The sequence below is a fragment of the Anas platyrhynchos genome, chromosome 7, assembly GCF_047663525.1.
Source record: "Anas platyrhynchos isolate ZD024472 breed Pekin duck chromosome 7, IASCAAS_PekinDuck_T2T, whole genome shotgun sequence".
NCBI classification, from domain to species: domain Eukaryota; kingdom Metazoa; phylum Chordata; class Aves; order Anseriformes; family Anatidae; genus Anas; species Anas platyrhynchos.
The window spans coordinates 19,270,357-19,291,319 of NC_092593.1; the positions used below are offsets into that span (position 1 = coordinate 19,270,357).

General features: G+C 34.5%; 1 protein-coding gene across 5 annotated transcripts in view; it reads right to left on the reverse strand.

Moving 5' to 3' along the window:
* The window catches only part of LOC101802370 (sodium channel protein type 2 subunit alpha), a 72,144-nt gene that overhangs the window by 31,862 nt on the left and 19,319 nt on the right, over nucleotides 1-20,963 (reverse strand). For 4 of the 5 annotated variants that reach the window (XM_027461429.3, XM_072040872.1, XM_027461428.3 and 1 more), the window contains 12 exons: nucleotides 20,067-20,195; nucleotides 19,276-19,367; nucleotides 18,104-18,376; nucleotides 17,740-17,803; nucleotides 16,750-16,891; nucleotides 16,405-16,611; nucleotides 14,290-14,589; nucleotides 9,466-9,813; nucleotides 6,648-6,780; nucleotides 4,338-4,576; nucleotides 3,569-3,742; nucleotides 1,184-1,540 (listed from right to left, as the gene is read on the reverse strand). In XM_027461429.3, coding sequence (XP_027317230.1) covers nucleotides 1,184-1,540; nucleotides 3,569-3,742; nucleotides 4,338-4,576; nucleotides 6,648-6,780; nucleotides 9,466-9,813; nucleotides 14,290-14,589; nucleotides 16,405-16,611; nucleotides 16,750-16,891; nucleotides 17,740-17,803; nucleotides 18,104-18,376; nucleotides 19,276-19,367; nucleotides 20,067-20,195 — 2,458 coding nt within the window. Of the gene's footprint in view, nucleotides 1-1,183; nucleotides 1,541-3,568; nucleotides 3,743-4,337; nucleotides 4,577-6,647; nucleotides 6,781-9,465; nucleotides 9,814-14,289; nucleotides 14,590-16,404; nucleotides 16,612-16,749; nucleotides 16,892-17,739; nucleotides 17,804-18,103; nucleotides 18,377-19,275; nucleotides 19,368-19,462; nucleotides 19,555-20,066; nucleotides 20,196-20,963 lie in introns of all 5 variants that reach the window. The other variant, XM_027461426.3, reaches the window with a different exon arrangement.

The window sequence follows — 20,963 nt, forward strand, 5'->3', positions numbered from 1 at the left end:
CTGTCTAAATCTTGTAGTGGAATCACCTGGAACTCAAGTAGAATTGTATAAGCATCAAGCATCATCCTATAAATTTAGATTCTAAAAGTTTCTATGATACAGATATTTTGGAAACTTAACATTAGTTAATGCTATACTAACCTACTTATACTTTCTAACTATTATTTGGAAGATTATACCATAAGACTGTGAATTTCTGTTAATTCTGCGCTTGTCTCTTAAATTCTATAAACCTTGCCATAGCAGGATAAAAGTAATATTTTAAAGTGTCTTAATAAGTGACTTAATGAAAATAGTAAGTATTGCCTGAGAACTTCATTAAATCAAAATTCAAACATCATTATTGTTGTTTTAATGTCATCTCCTATAAATTTTGGTGAGCAATGAAATATAATTTCTAGGCATCTCAGGATGAACCATAGATATTAATAGTAAAATAAATTTTAAAACATAAATGATGTATTCCAATTAGCCTGGTTTCTGAGAAGTTTTCACAGTGATATATCAACTGAACCTTTGACGTGTTAACTTGTAAGCTTGAATTGTTTTTTTTCTATAAAACTTATTCTATAATTTTGAATTCAAAACTTTCAACCCCATTTTTAGCATGGAAGCCCAATCAGTCTGTAGATATTTGGGTTTTGATTTTTACCTCTAAACAGGCCAAAAAGTTAAGTACTTAAGTTAAAGATTCACTATTATAAGAACTACATTATACTTAATTTTCATTAAGTCATATAATTAGTGCTAGAATTATCTGTAATAAATTCAAGAAAGTCCATTTTATATATATATATATTTTTAATCTCCAAACAGGAAGCTGCCCATGAGCTGGTGAAGCATAAACTTTATTATTTAAAGAGTAGTTTATATGCCATCTGAATTTCAACAGTATATTTAAATTATCTCTAACGCTCCCTTAATAGGGTATTTTGTGGAAATTTTGGTCTATTTCTAAATTCCTGATGCCGTAGTAAGAGTACTTCAATGTATGGAAATAAGTTAAAAGGTGGAGAAAGAAAACATCTTTTTCACCACAAATCTAGTACATGTAGATGTTTCTTTCTTTTCTTTTTTTTTTTTTTTCCTTTCATTCCAAACAGAAGCACAACAAATATTCTCCTTTATCAGCTGTAAGCTATATACATTTTTCCATCAGAATTCAAAAGTGTTTATCACCTACCACTAAGTTTCCAATCACCATGACCAGCATGAAAACAATAAGGCACATGGTTTGGCCAGCAACCTCCATGCAGTCCCACATTGTTTCTATCCATTCTCCACACAGCACTCGGAACACAATCAAGAAAGAGTGGAAAAAGTCATGCATGTGCCAACGTGGAAGCACACAGTCACTAGAGATCTTGCAGACACATTCCTTGTAGCTTTTCCCAAACAGCTGCATTCCAACCACAGCGAAAATGAACACAATGATGGCCAACACCAGGGTCAAATTCCCCAAAGCCCCCACTGAGTTTCCAATAATCTTAATGAGCATATTTAGAGTTGGCCAAGATTTTGCCAACTTAAAAACTCGAAGCTGAAAAACAAAAACACAGAGGAATCATTAGTGTTAGTTATACTGCAGTTCTGAATGTGCCATTCTTTATGAAAGTACTATTTGCAGAAAACATCTTTTATGATGTTAGTTAAACATACTTTGGCTATTGTTTATCGATGTTCTGTAAATTTAGAACCTACGGAGACAACTCGCAATTTAATTTGACCATTTTTTAGGAAATTCTAATAGTTGTGTAATCCTTGAGAATAATATAACATTATTCACCATATACATGGTGAATGCATTATTTCTGCCTGACGTTATTTTCCCACATTGTAGCATTTTTACATCATTTTCTAAAAAGTACTATAAGCATGAAGTGGAATGTAGAGTGTTTGGTCCTATTAGCATATCTGATTCTCCTTGGAAATGCTTGCATTCCTACTCTGCACTAAGTTTTCCCTGAGGATTCAGTTCAGTAAACTCTATAAATTAACTGAGATTCACTTGTCTGAGATGTCACACAGGAGAGCCAATAGTTTTCCCTGCTGTTTCTAACATTTTGTGCCAAACACTTTAGGCCAAACTCCTAAGGTTGTTCACAGGTATAGTAGCTATTCTTCCTGAGAGTTTTCCAGAGATTTTGTTTGTTGGAAAGCTTCTACTTAGAGATGTCTACACTGTGCTATACTGAAATATGGACTACAGTCTTCATTTTTTATGTTATTTTATGTATCAGAAGCCAAATGTGAACATTTGAAAACCAACATTAATAATTTTATTGTTTCTAAAATCATTTTAGGAAGAAATAAGACTAATACCCATGTGTAAAAAATCTCTTGTGGTTGGCAGTTTATTCTACTAACTTGTACACAGATGTGTTCTAGAGAATCACATGTGAACAAAGAGAAGCTAGATCTAAGGCGTTTATCAGAACATATGTTTCTGTAGACTAATTTTTTCTTCACTAGGAACAATATCATTTTAATGGAGAGCAGGAGCATAGAGTTTGGTACTTCCCTAAACCATAGTGTCCAGCTTTTCATCTTAGCAACATATACAGAAAATGAATGTATTTTGTGTTCATACCACATTTCAGTATTTTAAAATGTCCACTCACAGATGATTACTGCATCATATAACATACAGAATTTTGTACTTTCTTTGTTACCCCTACTATTCCCTCTTTGCTGGCTTAGTCCTATGTTTCCCTCAGCACTACATTAGGTCTTACAGGCTCACATAGAGGACAATTTTTAATGCAACAATTTGATGTTGGTATTGAGATGTCCATTCAGATCATACTAATTGATTTAAAAATAATATTCAGTGACCAAACTATGGTATGTGAATTTAGGTACCACGGAAACTGGTGCTAGTAAACCAAGTAACCACTAAGTGCTCTATGTATTCAGAAATAACAGATTTTCAGGTAATGTAATAAATATTACTAACACAGACTTTTAAATCATGACTCTCGTGCCTCCAGAAAACATAGCTATAAAATAGTTGATTTAAAAGAGATATTTCTAGTAGAAGCAATATTTCAACAATATTTCAGTTTAAGTATTCTTATCCAAAAGTCACACTGTTAGGACTTTATTATATCTAATGGTGTTACTAAATGTTTATTCTCAAATAAATGTTCTGAAGTGAGGATATACTTAGTGGCTTTATGGGGAACACACAGTAATGTTCACAATAGGAAGACTAAAATTTCAAGGATTCTTTATGCTGGTACCAATATGTATGTTTTTTGTAGTTATTCAGCTTTGATGAAACTTAATCAGTATAATGAAAAATTTAAAAATTTCAAAAGTGTCTTATGATGGCAAAGGATATCAGTACAAATGGATATTGATAGGATAATTTGATATCAAAGAATATCAATAGACAAACACTTTAAACTTGTACATATACAATTTGTAAATTAGGCACATATGAATAAATGTGCGAGCCATTTAATTACCAAATATATATTTACAATACTGGTAATTAATACATACATCAGCAAAACTTTTTAAGTGACATAATTGCATGCAAATATTTAATTATCCAGGTATTTACCAATCTGAATGATCGAAGAACTGATAATCCTTCAACATTTGCAAGGCCAAGTTCCATTAAACTAAGGCTTACAATAATACCATCAAAAATATTCCAGCCTTCTTGGAAATAATAATAAGGGTCCATAGCAATTATCTTTAATACCATTTCTGCTGTGAATATCCCAGTGAATACCTAAAACAAAATTAATTAGTTGAGTTTTTATGAGAAACATATATATCTATACAATCTTTCTGTTTCTGAATTCTTTTACCTGTTACTTATACCTGTTACTATATAAATAATAATATATATATAATAATATTTATTGCTAATAAGTCATACTAATGCCTTTCTTGGAAAAGCACTTTCACTGTAATATAACTGAAAAGAAAAAAAAAAAAAAAAAAAAAGAAATTCTGAAATCTGAATATTTCATCAATTTCTTACAGAAAAAAAATATTTTCTGTAAGGGAATATCATCCTCCAAAGACAATCCCAGGGCAGACCTCAAGAAAACTTACAGATAAAAACTACATTTCCAAACATATTCAGTTATTTCATTACAGTAGTTACAAAATACATTCATGAAGTTGAATGTATTGTTGAAGGCACCAGTAAACTCACTTTTTCTAGGTACACCATAAATACAGTTTCTAAACTGATTATAAAAAAAAAAAAAAAAAAAAAAAAAGGAATAAATTTAAGACCAATGCAATGCATTTACACATTTCTTCTTTTAGGAAAGGGTACTTTTACACCAAGAACTGTTTGGCAAACATAAACTTACCAGGTTGCCCACAGAAAGGACACTGCTAAACTGTTCTGTCATTGGGTAATGTTCCATGGCCATAAACAAGGTGTTTAAAACAATGCAAATAGTTATAGCAAGATCAACAAATGGATCCATCACTACTAAATTGACAATGTGTTTTACTTTTAACCATGGACTCCAGCAATCCCAGATCAAGAAAGTATTTGCAAATCTGTACCAGCATGGGGGGCATTTCTGTCTGGATTCTTCAAGCTCTGAAAAAAAAAAAGAAATAAGTATTTCAATTATAATCTCTGAATCACTGGAAGCTCCTATTTAAAATATGTAAAAAGATTAAATCATTCAAATAAACAGCTCACACTAACTGGAATTTCCATCACCTAAGTGTAGCCATCTTAAAGTTAAACAAATAATCTATCTAAAGTTCTCTACAATCAATGGACAGTGGCAGTTATCTCTAGAGTGAATTATCTCAGATGCCTATATTAAGAGGGAAATATGTCTATCATTTTCCAATGGCAGCATGGAGAATCAAGAAATCTAGTTTAGGCTAGTTAACTTGCTTATGACAGTTTTGGATTGGGAAAGTTAACATTATGCCCCCATCAATGGACATATTGAAGCTTGTATAAGCTTCATAAACTACATTTTTGTATTAAGTATACAACATATACTTATTTTGTAATATTTTGATTTGATTTGATTTTGATTTTGATTTGAGCTACTAAAAGTATTGTTCTTGCTACTATGCTGAACCACAACTATAACATAATATTCATATGACTCTTTTGGTGCACATACTTAGCACTGTTTACTTATATCAATATTATTAATATAATTGATACCCATCTTCCTATTTAAAAATGTCATATATTGTATGTATGTATGTCTATCAATTCAGAAACAGAACAATATTAGTACTGTTGGAACAGCTCTGTTCTCAACTAGAAACTTTACAGACTTTTTTCTTCTTCCATTTCACTATCCATATTATAAAAGTTACAAAACAACAGTAACTTCTACTGAGTTAATAGTAATAGTGATGGCCAATGCTTGATGAAAGCCCAGAAGGAAGATATTTCAGTGAGAAGTACTTAGACTTAGACAAAATACATAAGAAATTGCCACAACATACTTTCAGTGAAATTCCAGAATAGTAACATCAACCTAAACCTGATTTTTTCCAATTTTCAGACAACACTTAGAACAGAGGAAGGTCTCTACCATCATTACATTCACAGGTAATTTTCTAGAATAGCAAACATGCTGTTTTAGAGTATTTGCTAATGAGGATTCAGTGTTAAGACCTGCACCTTGAGGACAAGTGACTGACCTTTAATATTGTCCTATATGGATGAAACTATGGGAAGTAAAAAGTTCAATTGCCACAGCTCTCAAAGTCATTGAAATGTGCTCCCACAACATTGAAGGCAGAAAAGTGTATCAGTATGTAGTGAAAGTCTTCTATCTTTATAAACCATAACAAAGATAGTGTTTCCAAAAGAATATGAAGATTAGCTGGAACAATCATGGTTCTGAAAATATAACGGAACACTGAGAAGTGGGATGGGACTGGCATTGGACAGTGGCTTCATATTGGACTCTGAGTTGACATGGAATATCACTGGAATATCACATTGCTTGCAGACAGCAGCTTCTGGAATAATAGAAACCAGATGTGGGCAGGAGATGGCTATCAGGACAATATAGTTTACATTGGCTTTTTTTTTTTTTTTTTTTTTTTTTTAAACGGCCAGAAGAATGGAAGAGCAAACTCTATGCAGCTAGAGGAAAAGATAATACCTTTCAAGGAGATATCCTTGCTACCTGGGAGTAGGACCAAGACTTTGCATACTGAGAATCAAGGAGGTCCCGATAGTTCACACTTGCATTAAAATAGGAGGGTATGTTCAGGAAGGTACATGTTTGTGAGAATGTCTTGTTTCAGAGAAAAATATGACTTGCATTTCTGACTACAAGGAGTTTGGGATCTATTTGTTTATCTGTGAGACAAAGTACTGAAGAACTCACTTAAAATATTTACATTTAAATTTGGGCTTAAATTAACTTTACAAACACTGTAAATTTTCTTAGGAATTTCTTGTCCTTTTAGAATATGAGTAGTAGGATTATCTGCAACTTCTCCTATAGGAATTTAAACTGGATTTATCTGCTTATCCTTTCATCTTATAAAAAGTATTTTTATAGCATATATATGAATTATAAGTGAACTCAATTTTCATTAAATAAGCAAATAAATTCCAACAGTGTATGTGTGTAGTTAACAGAAGTTTAATGAACTGTTTATTTGAATGTATCAAATACCTTCCATTGTATTTGTCAGTATACTGGCTATACTCATTGCTCTTTGTCTCGCAGCAGAATCTTCCAGCATTTCCATAGAAATTTGATAAGAACTCAATCTTCTTTTTCTTATTTCTGTTTCTGTAGTGGTGCCCTGTAAATGAAATACTGAGGAATTAAACCATCCTCTTCAACAGCCGATTAAAAATATTTACTGCGTAAATGTGTAGTGACAATTAAAATCAGCTCTGTGTAGCATTTTAGGCCTTTCTTACACACTGAAGATTTCTGTCCTTGTAGGAATTTTTTATTGAGGAACTTGGTGGAAATTTTATCCAATGTTACAAATAATCAACAGCAGGACACATTACCAAACCAATGTGAAAGCAAAGATGGTTCTTGTTTAAGTGACTGAGTGAACAAGACTTTTGTTAGGTATCTTTTTGCTAGTGATTAGTATTATTCTTTCATGAAAAAGTGATCAGAGTTGAACCTATTTGTTTGTTTGTTTTTTGCTGGTTCCAATTTAAAAGTGACAAACATGCCACTACTCTAGCATATAGGTGTTCTTACATTTGCTTTGGTTTGCTCTGGAGTGTGGACCCCAGGAATAACGTTTAAAAGTTGTTAAATCTTGGTTATTGCTTTCCCATGAATTCTATCACACAAACCACTTGTTTTTTATTCAGTATTCTGTCCCCATCCAGAAGAATAATAAAGCTTGCAGAACTCAAGGGATTTCAAGGTTATTCAAGGTGAAGATGAAAAGCCATTTTGAAATATTTATTAGTATTTCTTTAGTGAAGACTCTTGACTTAAATGACTAAATCTTTTTGAAGTGAATGTACTTCTGATATAGAACTATATATTCATAATCTTTAAGCTAATTTGATTAAATTTATGGTATGAAACTCTATATCAAGATAGGAGAGAAACCAAAACAAAAAGAAATGTATGACAGTCATATGAAATCTCCGTACTTATTTATAAAAGAAATATTTTTTCAGATTAAATACAGTGCTATTACAGCCACCAAAATACCATACTGAATCCATATTAACGTATTTTATATGAAAAAGCTTGCTTTTTTTTTGAAACTTTAAAAGAACAACTTAGCTTATAGAAGTAAATTTGGCCTGAAAAGTAACATAGCCGCAAAGATACACAGTAATTGTACATTTCTCATGAAAATTACAGAATCACAGAATTTCTAGGTTGGAAGAGACCTCAAGATCATCAAGTCCAACCTCTGACCTAACACTAACCAGTCTTCCACTAAACCATATCCCTAGGCTCTACATCTAAACGTCTTTTAAAGACCTCCAGGGATGGTGGCTCCACCACTTCCCTGGGCAGCCCGTTGCAATGTCTAACAACCCTTTCGGTAAAGAAGTTCTTCCTAACATCCAACCTAAAACTCCCCTGGCACAACTTTAGCCCATTCCCCCTCATCCTGTCACCAGGCACGTGGGAGAACAGACTAACCCCCACCTTGCTACAGCCTCCTTTAAGGTACCTGTAGAGAGTAATAAGGTTGCCCCTGAGCCTCCTTTTCTCCAGGCTGAACAAGCCCAGCTCCCTCAGCCGCACCTCGTAGGACTTGTTCTCCAGACCCCTCACCAGCTTCGTTGCCCTTCTCTGGACTCACTCAAGCACCTCGATGTCCTTCTCGTAGCGAGGGGCCCAAAACTGAACACAGTACTTGAGGTGCAGCCTCACCAGAGCCAAGTACAGGGGGATGATCACTTCCCTAGACCTGCTGGTCACACTGCTTCTTATACAAGCCAGAATACCGTTGGCCTTCTTGGCCACCTGAGCACACAGCTGGCTCGTATTCAGCCGACTATCTACCAATGCTCCCAGGTCCTTCTCCGCCTGGCAGCTTTCCAACCACTCATCTCCCAGCCTGTAGCTCTGCTTGGGGTTATTGCGCCCCAGGTGCAGGACCCGGCACTTGGCCTTGTTGAACTTCATGCAGTTGACCTAAGCCCATCAGTCCAGCCTATCCAGATCCTCCTGCAGAGCCTTCCTACCCTCGAGCAGATCGACACACGCACCTAACTTGGTGTCATCTGTGAACTTACTTAGGGTGCACTCGATCCCCTCATCCAGATCATCGATGAAGATATTAAAGAGGACCGGCCCCAGTACCGAGCCCTGGGGAACACCACTAGTGACCGTCCTCCAGCTGGATTTGACTCCATTCACCACAACTGTTTGGGCCCGGCTATCCAGCCAGTTTCTAACCCAATGAAGCGTATGCCAGTCCAAGCCAAGGGCAGACAGTTTCTTGAGGAGAATGCTGTGGGAGATGGTGTCAAAAGCCTTGCTGAAGTCAAGGTAGACCACATCCACAGCCTTTCCCTCATCCAGCAAGCGCGTCACTTTGTCATAGAATTAGAAATTAGAAATTAGAACAAAAGTTTCTTTGAGATAAATTCAATAATGGAAATTTCTATCTAACTATCATGGGAGTAGTAACTGCATTCTGTTGCAGTTTATGGATGTTTTCCTATATATATTTCTAAGTTATATTCTTAGTTATATATCAAATGCCTCCCTTTGATGTTGAGGCAAACTATGTATAAATTGTCAAATTTGTTTTACGTTTTTTGCTCTCTATGTGCAGATCTCTTGCTGAAGACAAGGCAAATATAATACTCTAGTGAGAATCAGACGGGAGGTTGAGAACTTTTTTCCGCTTATGTCCTGTTATTTAAAAACTATTGCAAGTTATTTCTCACAGCTGTAAGAAATGATAAGGCATGCAGAGGAGAACAGTAAGAAAAATTCCGTGCCTGAACCAAACTGTAGTAATTGATAGTTTACTTATAATTACCTCTGGTAGAAGCTGTCCAGTAGGTGAGGTTAGTGTTGAAGGTCCTCCAACCAAGGAAACTACCCCATTGCAATCTACAGTACTGTGCATCTTCCCATTAGCTGGAAGGGCTGGTACCATTCTGGATGACATACTAGCCTGACTAATATTACTGTTGCGCCGTTCTCCATGCCGATTTGGAACAAAGAGAGAATCTCTTCTGCTTTCATTGTCTTCAAGTGTACTGTGTTCATCATCAGCAAAGTCATTTTCTGATCCTATATCCTTTGCACGACCTCTGAAACTGAAAATGCTTGTTTTGCTGTTGCGCCTTGGTGAGAACAAGGAACCACGGATGCTTAGCAAAGACTGCAAAAGATTTAAAAAGAAGACAAGACAGCATTAGAACTGAACTTCTAAGATAGGGAAGTTCTTGGCTTTTTGAAGAAGAGTTACAGTGCTGAAGAATCATCTTTTTTTTCTTCAGCTGTATCAGTGTGACCATTTGGGGAAGGTGCTTATTAGGGGACCTCAAGTACAGGGGAAATTTTAGTTTAATGGAGCAGGACTGAGGAAAAGATGTGTAGGAGACATAAGCAAGGTTGGCAGTTTTGAGAAAAAAAAATGCAGGTTGAATTGGTGTGGAGCCATGAGTGTTCTGGAGAGAATTCTATCAAGTATCTCCAGGTATTTGTCTTTTAATCCATCTTCTACTTAGGACAAAGATGAAAAGTCATTTACTTTTTTTCCTTTCTTCATCCTTAAGACTCCTAGGGATTCCAACTGATCAGAACTTTTCTGCCCTCTTCATAACAGTCTCAATAGTGTTGGAACAACATAAGCAATCCTGTAAAACTAGAAGACAGAGGCAACAGCTTGGGGAAGCTCTGGAGGTACGGTGTGAACATGACTAGCATCAGTCTTTTGCACACACCTAGTGCTATAGCAGGCTGCACACCTATCTACTTCTTGGTCATTTGGCAATTCAAAGCAAATATTCACCAGGGACACAGTTACCCAAAGATATCCTCTTACAAATGAGAAAAATAAATCAGTGGTTGTTGGTAATTCATCTTTTAATTACAGGAGCTGCTTAATAGAATGTTATTCTCCCTTGCTACATGTTTTATTAACAGCATTCATGAATAAATGAAATGTGTGCTAACTGTGGAAAAAAAAAAAAAAAAAAAAAGAAACCTTGCACTAAGCTTTATTGAACCCTCTGTATGAATCTTCATGTGTTGGTATGTTAAAGCTGGTTTCAGATGATTCTGAATTTGTTCACAAGTTTTGCAAGTGAAAATGCTTATATGCACTAGCAGTGCTTTTTGTCCCAGAATAATTAAATTGAAAGTGAAAGCTACACTAAATTATATAAAAACCTATATTAATATTGAGAACCAAACACTCTAAATATATGCATACATCACCACATATGCATATATATGCATACTCAGATATTTATGTGCATACACATAATGCATGTGCTGAACATGTTTTCCATTATGAGATGTAGTTTTAAGCTCTTACAGCTACGGCTACCCCAATTTTTAATAATTTGTGATGAAATTTTCTGTACTGGCTGTCAGCCTCAGGCTGTTACTTGAAGAATATCAGCCAAATGGCTAACCCATTTCAGTAAAGTTGGCTGGGAAAGAGAAGAAAAAAAAAAAAAAAAAGGAAGAGGAGAGGAGAGGAGAGCAGAGGAGAGGAGAGGAGAGGAGAATTGTGTATGCCTAAAGATTTTATTTTTTTTCCTTAAAAAAGCTCTAGTAGTTATAGAGCGTGACACTGAATTCTGACAAAGTGGTAAACTAATTATTGCACAATTTGCCATTTCTTTGTACATATTTATATGTACATATAAATTTGCCATTTATTTGACCAACTTACAGTCCGTCAAAAAGTCACATGCTTGCAAGGTTCTGGCTTACTATTATTGCTACCCTTGTTTTTCAGAGAATGTTTCCATGGCTGCTATGTTTTGTGTGTTGTCCAGTCTTTCCGATATATGTTATCATGCTCTGAGCACAGCTAAATGGATCAGCCCCCTCAGGGATTTGGGAGGACTAATGCATGCTTTGAAAGTCCCTGATGGATTTGGACAAAAGATACAAGCCAAAATGGCTGCAATTCTAACAGATGTAGAGACAGACAAATATATGACTTCATGCTCCTGGCAAGTAAGATCTGAAAGCTTGGCTTTTCATGGAGGCTGTATCATCCATTGGCACACAGACTAGTGTGTCAAAGGACAAAACCCCTACAGGGGCTGCCTGGGTAGATTATCTCTCTTTAACATTTTACCGTCTTGCTTCATGCTTTGCCATCCTGTTTCACTTGGGAGCTAAGCGAATGGATAACCAGAAAAACCAATACCTTCCTTTACTTGTCCTAGTGTCCATGATCCTTCCGCTTAGGTAGTAGTTCAGTTTTATTTAAATGCAATCAATGTTTGTCCCAAAACATTTTCACGATTGTAAAAACAATTACTTAGCTAATTTTTAATTCAATTAATTATCCTCATTTAGATTATTTGCATGATGCTAGTCTCTTTGTATTTTAAAATTGTAAATCACTTTTTTTTTTTTTAATTTTGGGTGATCACTTATTTGCTTCCTCAATATGTCTCAAGATGAGCCGTTTCCTGTCTATTATACCATTTCCTTGCTTTATTTCAAATCTAAGATATATAGAATATTTGTTTTCACTTTATTCTGATGGATTTTTGTTCATTCTGCAACATGATTTCACATCTAATTTTAATATTATTTGAAGTCATTTCAAATGCCCTGCTTTCCTAAACTTGCTTTTTAAGGTTCTATGAAAGTTTCATACTTCTTCATGATAGTTGATAGGATGAATTTTTTTGAGTTTCAGTACATAAAAAAAAAATACATGCAACGTTTTTTTGTATGTTAATAAAGCTACAGAGTGCTTATCCTGTCTACTGAATCTGTCTCAAATTGTCCTCTTCTCATTGTACATATTTCTGAACTAAGTGTTTTTTCTTCTGATCCTTTAATTCTGCATTAATGTCTCTATACATCAATAAATATATTTTAAAAAAACATAACATATACTTTAACCTGTCCCTTCACCTCAGCTATATAAAATAGCATCAGGAAAGTTAGACTAAACAATGGAGAAGCCTATTTGTGAGTAGTTAATGCACAGTACTAGCAGCTAGAAATTCCTTTCTGCTCAGACTTTGTCGTTGACTCTTTTCTTCAGTATTGTCAAGACATTCAACATCCTTGTCTAAGAGCTAAGGACTTATAAACATTTAACTCAGGGAGAACCATGCAGTCTAAAATGAGATCCTTAGTTGCAACTCTTTTGTGTCAGCCTGACTCAAAGCAGTTTCCAATTAATGAAATATTTTTTGAAGAAGCTTTGGCCCAAAATTAATATATTTTATTAGATTGGAAATATTCTTTTACAATATCACCCAAATGAATTGAGATTGACTTAATCACTATTTCCTTACATTTTATTTATTTCTTATCCAGAGAAACACTTGGGCATTCTTTGCCTCAAATTAAGCTTTTCTCCCCTCAGTGCACAAGGTATTTCTGCCACCAAATCTCGTATTTTATGTCAGACTGTACATTAACCCACCTGATAAAAACATTAAGCAGGATAAGCATTGGAGATCATCTATTGCCTGAGAACAGACACGATCATTTTGAAGAGAGATATTTGGAATGCTTTTTTCTGTAAATACCATAATTGTGTGTAGACTTTGAAGCAACAGAAAAGATTCCTTTGATTTAATGGGGTAGATCTGTGAAACATGGACTAAATGGTTTCCAGAAACAGATTTTCCTAAACTACTTTTTTTTTCTATGATTGTAATGATTCTCCTCCTTGTATAATGAGCTTACTGGGAAAAAGAACAGTACTTTTCTCATTATCTACCATATAAAGAAGCTAACTAAGAACAGCAATAGAAACTGATGATAGTATATAATTTCCTATTCTGGTCATTTGGATAATGTGGTCTGCTAAAATATATATATATATATTTATATATATTTATATGGTTTTGAAATGGATTCAGAACAGAGAACCTATAACTGATTAATGCAAATCATAGAATCATAGAATCATAGAATATCCTGAGTTGGAAGGGACCCTTAAGGATCATCAAGTCCAACTCTTGACACCGCACAGGTCTACCCAAGTTCAGACCATGTGAGTAAGTGCACAGTCCAATCTCTTCTTAAATTCAGTCAGGCTCGGTGCAGTGACCACTTCCCTGGGGAGCCTGTTCCAGTGTGCAACCACTCTCTCTGTGAAGAACCCCTTCCTGATGTCCAGCCTAAACTTCCCCTGCCTCAGCTTAACTCCATTCCCGCGGGTCCTGTCGCTGGTGTTAATGGAGAAAAGGTCTCCTGCCTCTCGACACCCCCTTACGAGGAAGTTGTAGACTGCAATGAGGTCTCCCCTCAGCCTCCTCTTCTCCAGGCTGAACAGGCCCAGTGCCCTCAGCCGTTCCATAAATAATAAAACTCATAAATATATGAGTTTTAATCAAAGTCTTTGACTACTCTCTAGTCTACCAAATACATCTTCAGAAATACATTTTCAGAAATGTTTTAATTAAGTTCAAAATTATTCTTGGTATGTTCTTTTTATTCCTTTGCTAATAGAATGGGTCAAACTACATCAAAGTATAACAGTTAACACTATTAACAGTTTTTTTCTTCACTCACCTTTAACATAACTTCCAATATGTAAAGCTGCTCTTTTGTCAGTCAAAACCAACTTAGAGTAGATGTACATGATTTAGTGAAAAATAAAAATAAATAATAACAAAATTTTAAAAAGAGGGCTCTGTACCTGGTGGGGAGATGTGAATCTTTTTTCATATGTCAGTTGACTTCCTTCTGTGGAGAGGCGGAAACTTTTCCTTCTGATACTGTCTTCTGACTCTGACTTGGGGAACTTGTCAATATCTCCTTTGTCCTCTGCTTCCGACATTTCTTTCTGTCTTCTTTTCTTCCTTCTGTTTCTTCTTTCTTTAGCACTCTTTGAGCTCAACTTTGATGCTTCTGAAGAACTTTCCAAGAGTTCTCCTAATCCCCCTACACCACTGAAGTCTCTTGATGCAACTGATGCTGCTGCCACTGCTGCTGTTGCCTGGCAGGTTACAAAACATGGTATTCTCAGTAGGCCAAAACCAAACAATTTTACAGACTTTTATCAATTGCTTTTATTATCACTCAGGAGGTCCTGCTTGCTGTACACCTTTCAGTGAGAAGATACACACAAACAAAATGAACCAAAGGTAAACTATTGAGCACCTCATCGTTTAGTAGTGCGAGCTACTTGAAACATTAAATTTAGCGGTGCAGTTTCATCATTATTCCTTAAAGACTTCCTGAACAAAACACTGGTCTAAAATTAAGGCAGTTAGGAAAGTATAAGCGTGGGGCTTTTTCATGTATTTTGGAACTGCTTCCAGACCTTTTCTTGCCTGACATTATGTTCTAATTCAGCTGATTCCTTCTGAATCTTTACAGAGAAAACTAATCCCTAACTTCCACCATATGGGTTATTGTATCACGATCCAACTAGTAGCCTGAAAGAAATCGAATCCAGCCTTTCTTCACTGTCTTTGCAGTCTCCTCACTTTCCGTCTACTTTCACTGGCAGCAGACACAAACTTCTCAAAGACTTAGGCATGTCTTCTAGCCCTATCTCCCTCTTCATGTTTCTTTCCAAAATTCCCACTCTAACAGCATTCTGTGATATATTTTGAGTATATATACAGATATGCTCAAAAATATGTATACTAAAAAGTACATATATAATATATATACACTTTGTAATATATACTTTGCAATTATTCAGCAAAACATTTTCATGTACAAGAGGAATCTTGACTCTAATACTGCTTTTCTTTGCCATTCATATAAAAGGAAGTAATGATGCCTTGGCCTTTATCCAACTTTCCTCATAGTCTGCTTTTTCCATTTCTTTTTAATTCTTTTTTAATTCAGTTTCTTCTCTGTCTCCACACTGAATCACAAAAACATTTAGATATCTCTTGATATAATTAACAATGGCTTTGTGACTTCCAGGGATGAAAGTGTCATTAAAAATGCAATCTTAGGGGATATTTAACATTTTTATTAAGTTGCATTTTGCAGGATTCTTCTTTTTCCTTGGTGATTTGGAAGTGATAGGGCTTAATGACTAAAATAGAGATACGCTAGTTAGATTTCACAGGTCATGCATAAAGGTTTCTTTTTAAGGAAAAAGAGTTTCACTTTCTATTAGCACTTTCTTTATAGAATTATTCTAATTTAGTGAAAGTAGCTGTACCAATATGCTACCAAAACTACAGTTTCATAGAAAATTCTGATTTACTAGTATTTTATAAACATTGTTCTGTTGAAAATGACTACGTGCCAAATGAGAAGTGATGGAAAATCAGTCCAGAAATTAGACAGATGTCTGACTCCCAAAGCTGAGTTCCTGCATATATTTTACAATTAGATATGAAAATTTCACAGACGTATCTATTAAAGTTCATTTTTCTCTTAAAACTGTAAAATATTTGTCTTCTCTTTTCAAAGAAAACACAGATTATTGGGGAGGAACTATTAAGTACAGCAAGCTTGGAAATTCTCACTCAAACCAGAAGTAACATTACTAGACTTTTTTCACACGGTTAATAAGACCTGTAACATAGAAGCATCATGAACTGTGACTACTTAAAGTCAGTCTTCAAGGACACCATTATCACAAATATTTTACTTTTAAGGTCAAAAATAGCGAACATTTCTGTACTATTAGCTGGTTTTATTTGTCATTTGTTTAATTCCTGATTTTTCATCAGCTATTTTTTTTTTTTTTGGCAATTCATTGAATAGTTTGCACATGCTCTAATTCCTATAAATATATTTCTTAAGAACAAGGCTCTTTAGAAATTACAGTATCCATCATTACCTGTGCTTCTTCTTGTTGCTTCTTCAGCTGTTCCAGCATTTGTTGAAATTCTGCCTCTTTCTGTTCTGCTTCTTCCATGGTTGCTTGATTCTGTTCTTCATAGGCCATGGCAACCACAGCCAGAATTAAGTTGATCAAATAGAATGAGCCAAGAAAAATCACCAGAACAAAAAATATCATGTATGTTTTCCCAGCAGCACGTAGTGTCTAGGGAATAAAAGGCATATCTCAATATTAAACCACATCTTTGATACTGCAACACCGTAATGCTTTGCTAATGCTTTACTTGAACATTTCAGCACATATACAAATAAACCTACTTTTTACGTCATAAAATTTCCTTACCAGCTGATACAGGTTTTCCCAGAAGTCCTGTGTCATTAGCCGAAAGAGTGACAAAAAAGCCCAACTGAAGGTATCAAAACTTGTGTAACCATAGTTGGGGTTTCTACCAGCTTTCACACATATATATCCCTCTGGACACTGCCTATGTGAAAACCAAATAGGAGATATTAATTCATTAACTTTTATTTTCCTCTGTGTATTTATATATATATAAACTGTTTTGGGACAATATATGTTATTTTTGCACATGAAATCCATGAATTACAATTAAGTTCATTCAGACAAAAATGTTCTAACAAACAAATATGAGTGTAAACAAAAGATACCCTTTTCATCCATTCGTTACCTGGAATGCCCCAAATGTTTAAATTCTTCTCAGTCACATTTTGCAAATAGAATCTTTACTCCAAATGATTAATTTTCTGGCAAAAATACTTGCTGAAATGTTGTTAGGGTTACAGACAGATTAGATAACATTATTAGCTAAATCCAATTGTACTGTTAGGGATCACCCACATGAAAGCCGAGATTTTTTTAATAAGCTTCATCACTGCAGCCAGTCTGGTATCAGAGTTCAGTTAAAAATTCTAGCCTAATAATTGGGCGCATATATATGGCAGAGTTTGACAGTGAACTTTGCAAAAAGCTAGATTTGAAAAGACAGATTCAACCTTGTGCTTTCTTAATGTTTTACATATTCTCTGTCTCTGTTTTCATCCTACTTTGTTCAATCAGTTCATCTCCAAAATAGACTTTACAAGGGTTCAGATTTTATCAACATCAACATAATTTTCCAATCAAGTATGAACAAACACTCTTAATGAATATTTTGCTTAGCCAGTGATATTTTGACTTAAGAAATCATTGTTTACCAGAAAAACCCTATAAGATTTGTATCACTGTTAATAGGAAGTTGCAACTGCTATGGATAGATTTCATGTTGTTGCTTTTTCTATAAAACATGACAGAGGATTTTTGAAAGGGTCTTACCCCGCATCAGAGCTATTACCACAGAGTAGAGCATCTCTTTGTCCTTCCAAAATATAAAAATGAGCTGTGTAGAAAGCATTAGAAATATATGTGAAAAAGTCAAATGCATCTTTAAGTACTACTAAATAAATAAATAAATAAACAGACATAATAAAAAAATGGTTATTTGCTAATTGCACTGTAGTTTATTTAGGAACACTTCTGGTTATTGTACTTGTTTATTGTATGTGTCTACTATTGGTCAGTAACTGTAAACAGTTCTATATAAGGCATTCTATATAAGCCATTCTTATTTTTTTTTTAATTACAAATATTTATGTAGATAGCAACAAATATATTAAAAAGTTACATCAGTCATTCTTACTTTCATCCTCAATGTAATCCTTCCAGTTAAATGTGCTCACTGTTGTATTAACAAATGTACCATTTTCATCCATTGTGCTATTAAAGTAGGAAATAACACTTATTTCAAAAGTAGAATTGTCTGGAGGCCACTGCAGGCATTTATTCCTCAAGTTGCCCATGAACAGCTGCAGCCCTATTAGTGCAAATACACTCAGACAAAACACAGTCAGGATCATAACATCCGAGAGCTTCTTCACAGACTGAATCAGGGCTCCTACAATAGTCTTTAGGCCTGCAAAGAGAAAAGATCCATAGATTTATCAAAGAGTATCTTTGCCCTCCCTATATAGTTAAGATGTCATGCAGACACTTAAAAGAAACTATTTTTATTTGTCAAAAAGTAAAGCTTCATGAACAGCCTCAGAGCTTGTGAAGATGAATGAAAGAAAAATATTTTTTAATGAATATGCAATGTACGTACATTCAAATACACTGAAAATATAACACAATTATCAAGCAGGAAATTTATCAATCATGCTTTGCTGTTATAGATATGTTTTGATTTCTTAATTTCTCTTTCCATTTAATACTATGCCAATAATTCACTTTCCAGTTTATATTAACTATAATTCCGGAACAATATGAACTGGACAGAACTGCAAGGAAATTTCAGAAAAAAAAAAAAAAATATTTGATAAATTGTCCTGTGCAATACTTATCTCCTTTTTTTTTTTTTTTTTTTTTTTTTTTTTTGTGTGTGTAGCTTTTGTTATTGTTGTTGTTAGTTGGTTGTCTTTAAGGCAAATTTCATTTTTAATTGGTAAAATAACAGAAAAAAAAAATTCAAAATCAAGAAAGCCATAGCGCTAAAGCATTTTTAATGTAAAAGAGACAATTTTTCTTAATAAAACATGGAAAAACAAAGCAAAACAATCCATAGGCCTTACATTTTTGCTTCATGCAAGAATCTGTTAAACTCAAAGGCTGATTTTGCAAAATAAAAGAAGCTAATGCTAAAAAGGCAAAGAATCATAATCCTGGCTTATGATCCATGCCTTTTTTTTTTTTTTTTTTTTTTTTTTTTTGTATTTTTTGCATTATGAGCAACAAATAATAAGACTTATGCTCAAAAGAAGTGAATTCAACTTCAATGGAACAACAGTCAGCCTCAGTGTTTAACCTTGCTCTCACCTGGAATGACTGATATTGTTTTCAAAGCTCGGAGAACTCTGAATGTTCTCAACGCTGAGACATTGCCCAGGTCCACAAACTCTGTCACATATCTGTAATAGGGGAGTTCACACACAAACACATTGACAGCACACAAATAACAATTGGAGTTACAAGGGGCCTAACACCTTACACAGTTACTTCTTACCTGGGATTACAGAAATAGTTTTCAAAGCTCTCAATACTCTGAAAGTTCGAAGAGCTGAAACATTGCCTAGGTTTACAAATTCTGTTACATACCTGTAGAATTAAATCACAGTTATTCAGAATTGAGGCAGAGCTTACACTAATTATGAGGGTCTTCAAAACCTCTGTGGCAACATTAGCAATCATACTCCAAAATTTACCTGTCTCTTCAGTACACCTCTCTTTTATAGGTGTTTATTTTCATCAGTTACGCTTAAATTTCACTGAAGTGAAACTCACTGATTTATATTTGAACAGATAATTAAACTAAATAGCCTGTAATAGGATGGTGACATGAAGTTAAAGGGATGGTTTCCATTCTGATGAGCAGAAAAATGTAGGACATGAAATTAGTGTCCCTCAGCAATAATTATACTAGCAGCGGAAACTCTGTACTCAATCCTGCCATATTTTACTTTGATTTATGAGTACTAAAATGTGTGACACAGCATCTAAACTTCACAGGTTGCAGAAATTAAATACTTTAAAAATATATATTTATGATAAGAATAGTATTTGCCACTAATTTCATGCCCTAAAACCTTAAAAATTCTTGAACCACTTACGCCATTAGAATGACACTGAAGTCAAGCCAGTTCCATGGGTCTCGCAGAAAAGTAAAACCTTCTAAGCAGAAACCCCTTGCAAGAATTTTTATAAGTGATTCAAAGGTATATATTCCAGTGAAAGTATACCTGAAATGCATCGAAGCAGAAAAAACAGATCTTTGCATACTTATGTTTGTAGACAGTGGCATTTTTAATGAAAGATGATTTGCATGAAACGAATAGTTAGAAGTGAAAGGAGCAACTCATTAAGCTGATTTGTCATAATTAATTAATGAATTTAATCATTCAGTAGATAAAATTCAAAACCAAGATACATATATACTAATCCTTTTCTAAAAGCTTGATTTAATCTCAGTGTTTGTGCTTGCAAATAGTGTCAGACTTTAGTATTTATAGATACATTTCAGATTTGATATTTATATGTACATTCTCCAGCGTTCATGAGGTTGCCTGTTTGGTTGCATTAATAGATCAGGTGGATGTCTAAGCGTTACAAAAATGCAGATTTTTTTTTTTTAATGTTAAAATCAGAGTGTTTTATGAAAATCAGTTCTGGATAATAACTATATTCATGCATATGGTACATGTTTATTTCATAAATAAACATTAAATATAAGAAAACATGCCCAGAGTGTTATTATTGAACATGTGGAGCATGATTACCGATATAACTGGTGTGGGAACAACCACTCATTTATAAATATAGAATACTCAGTTATAACCAGAGCAATGCAGAGACTTCCTGAGGCCAACGTGGGTCTGTGTGGATCAACCAAAGGAAATCTACCTACGATCCTACTGCTCTTTCAGCCTCTCAGCAACTGTCACAGTCATAGCCATTGCTGAGCAGGCTGGGGAACAGGTGAATGCTATTACAGTTTCTATATATAACAT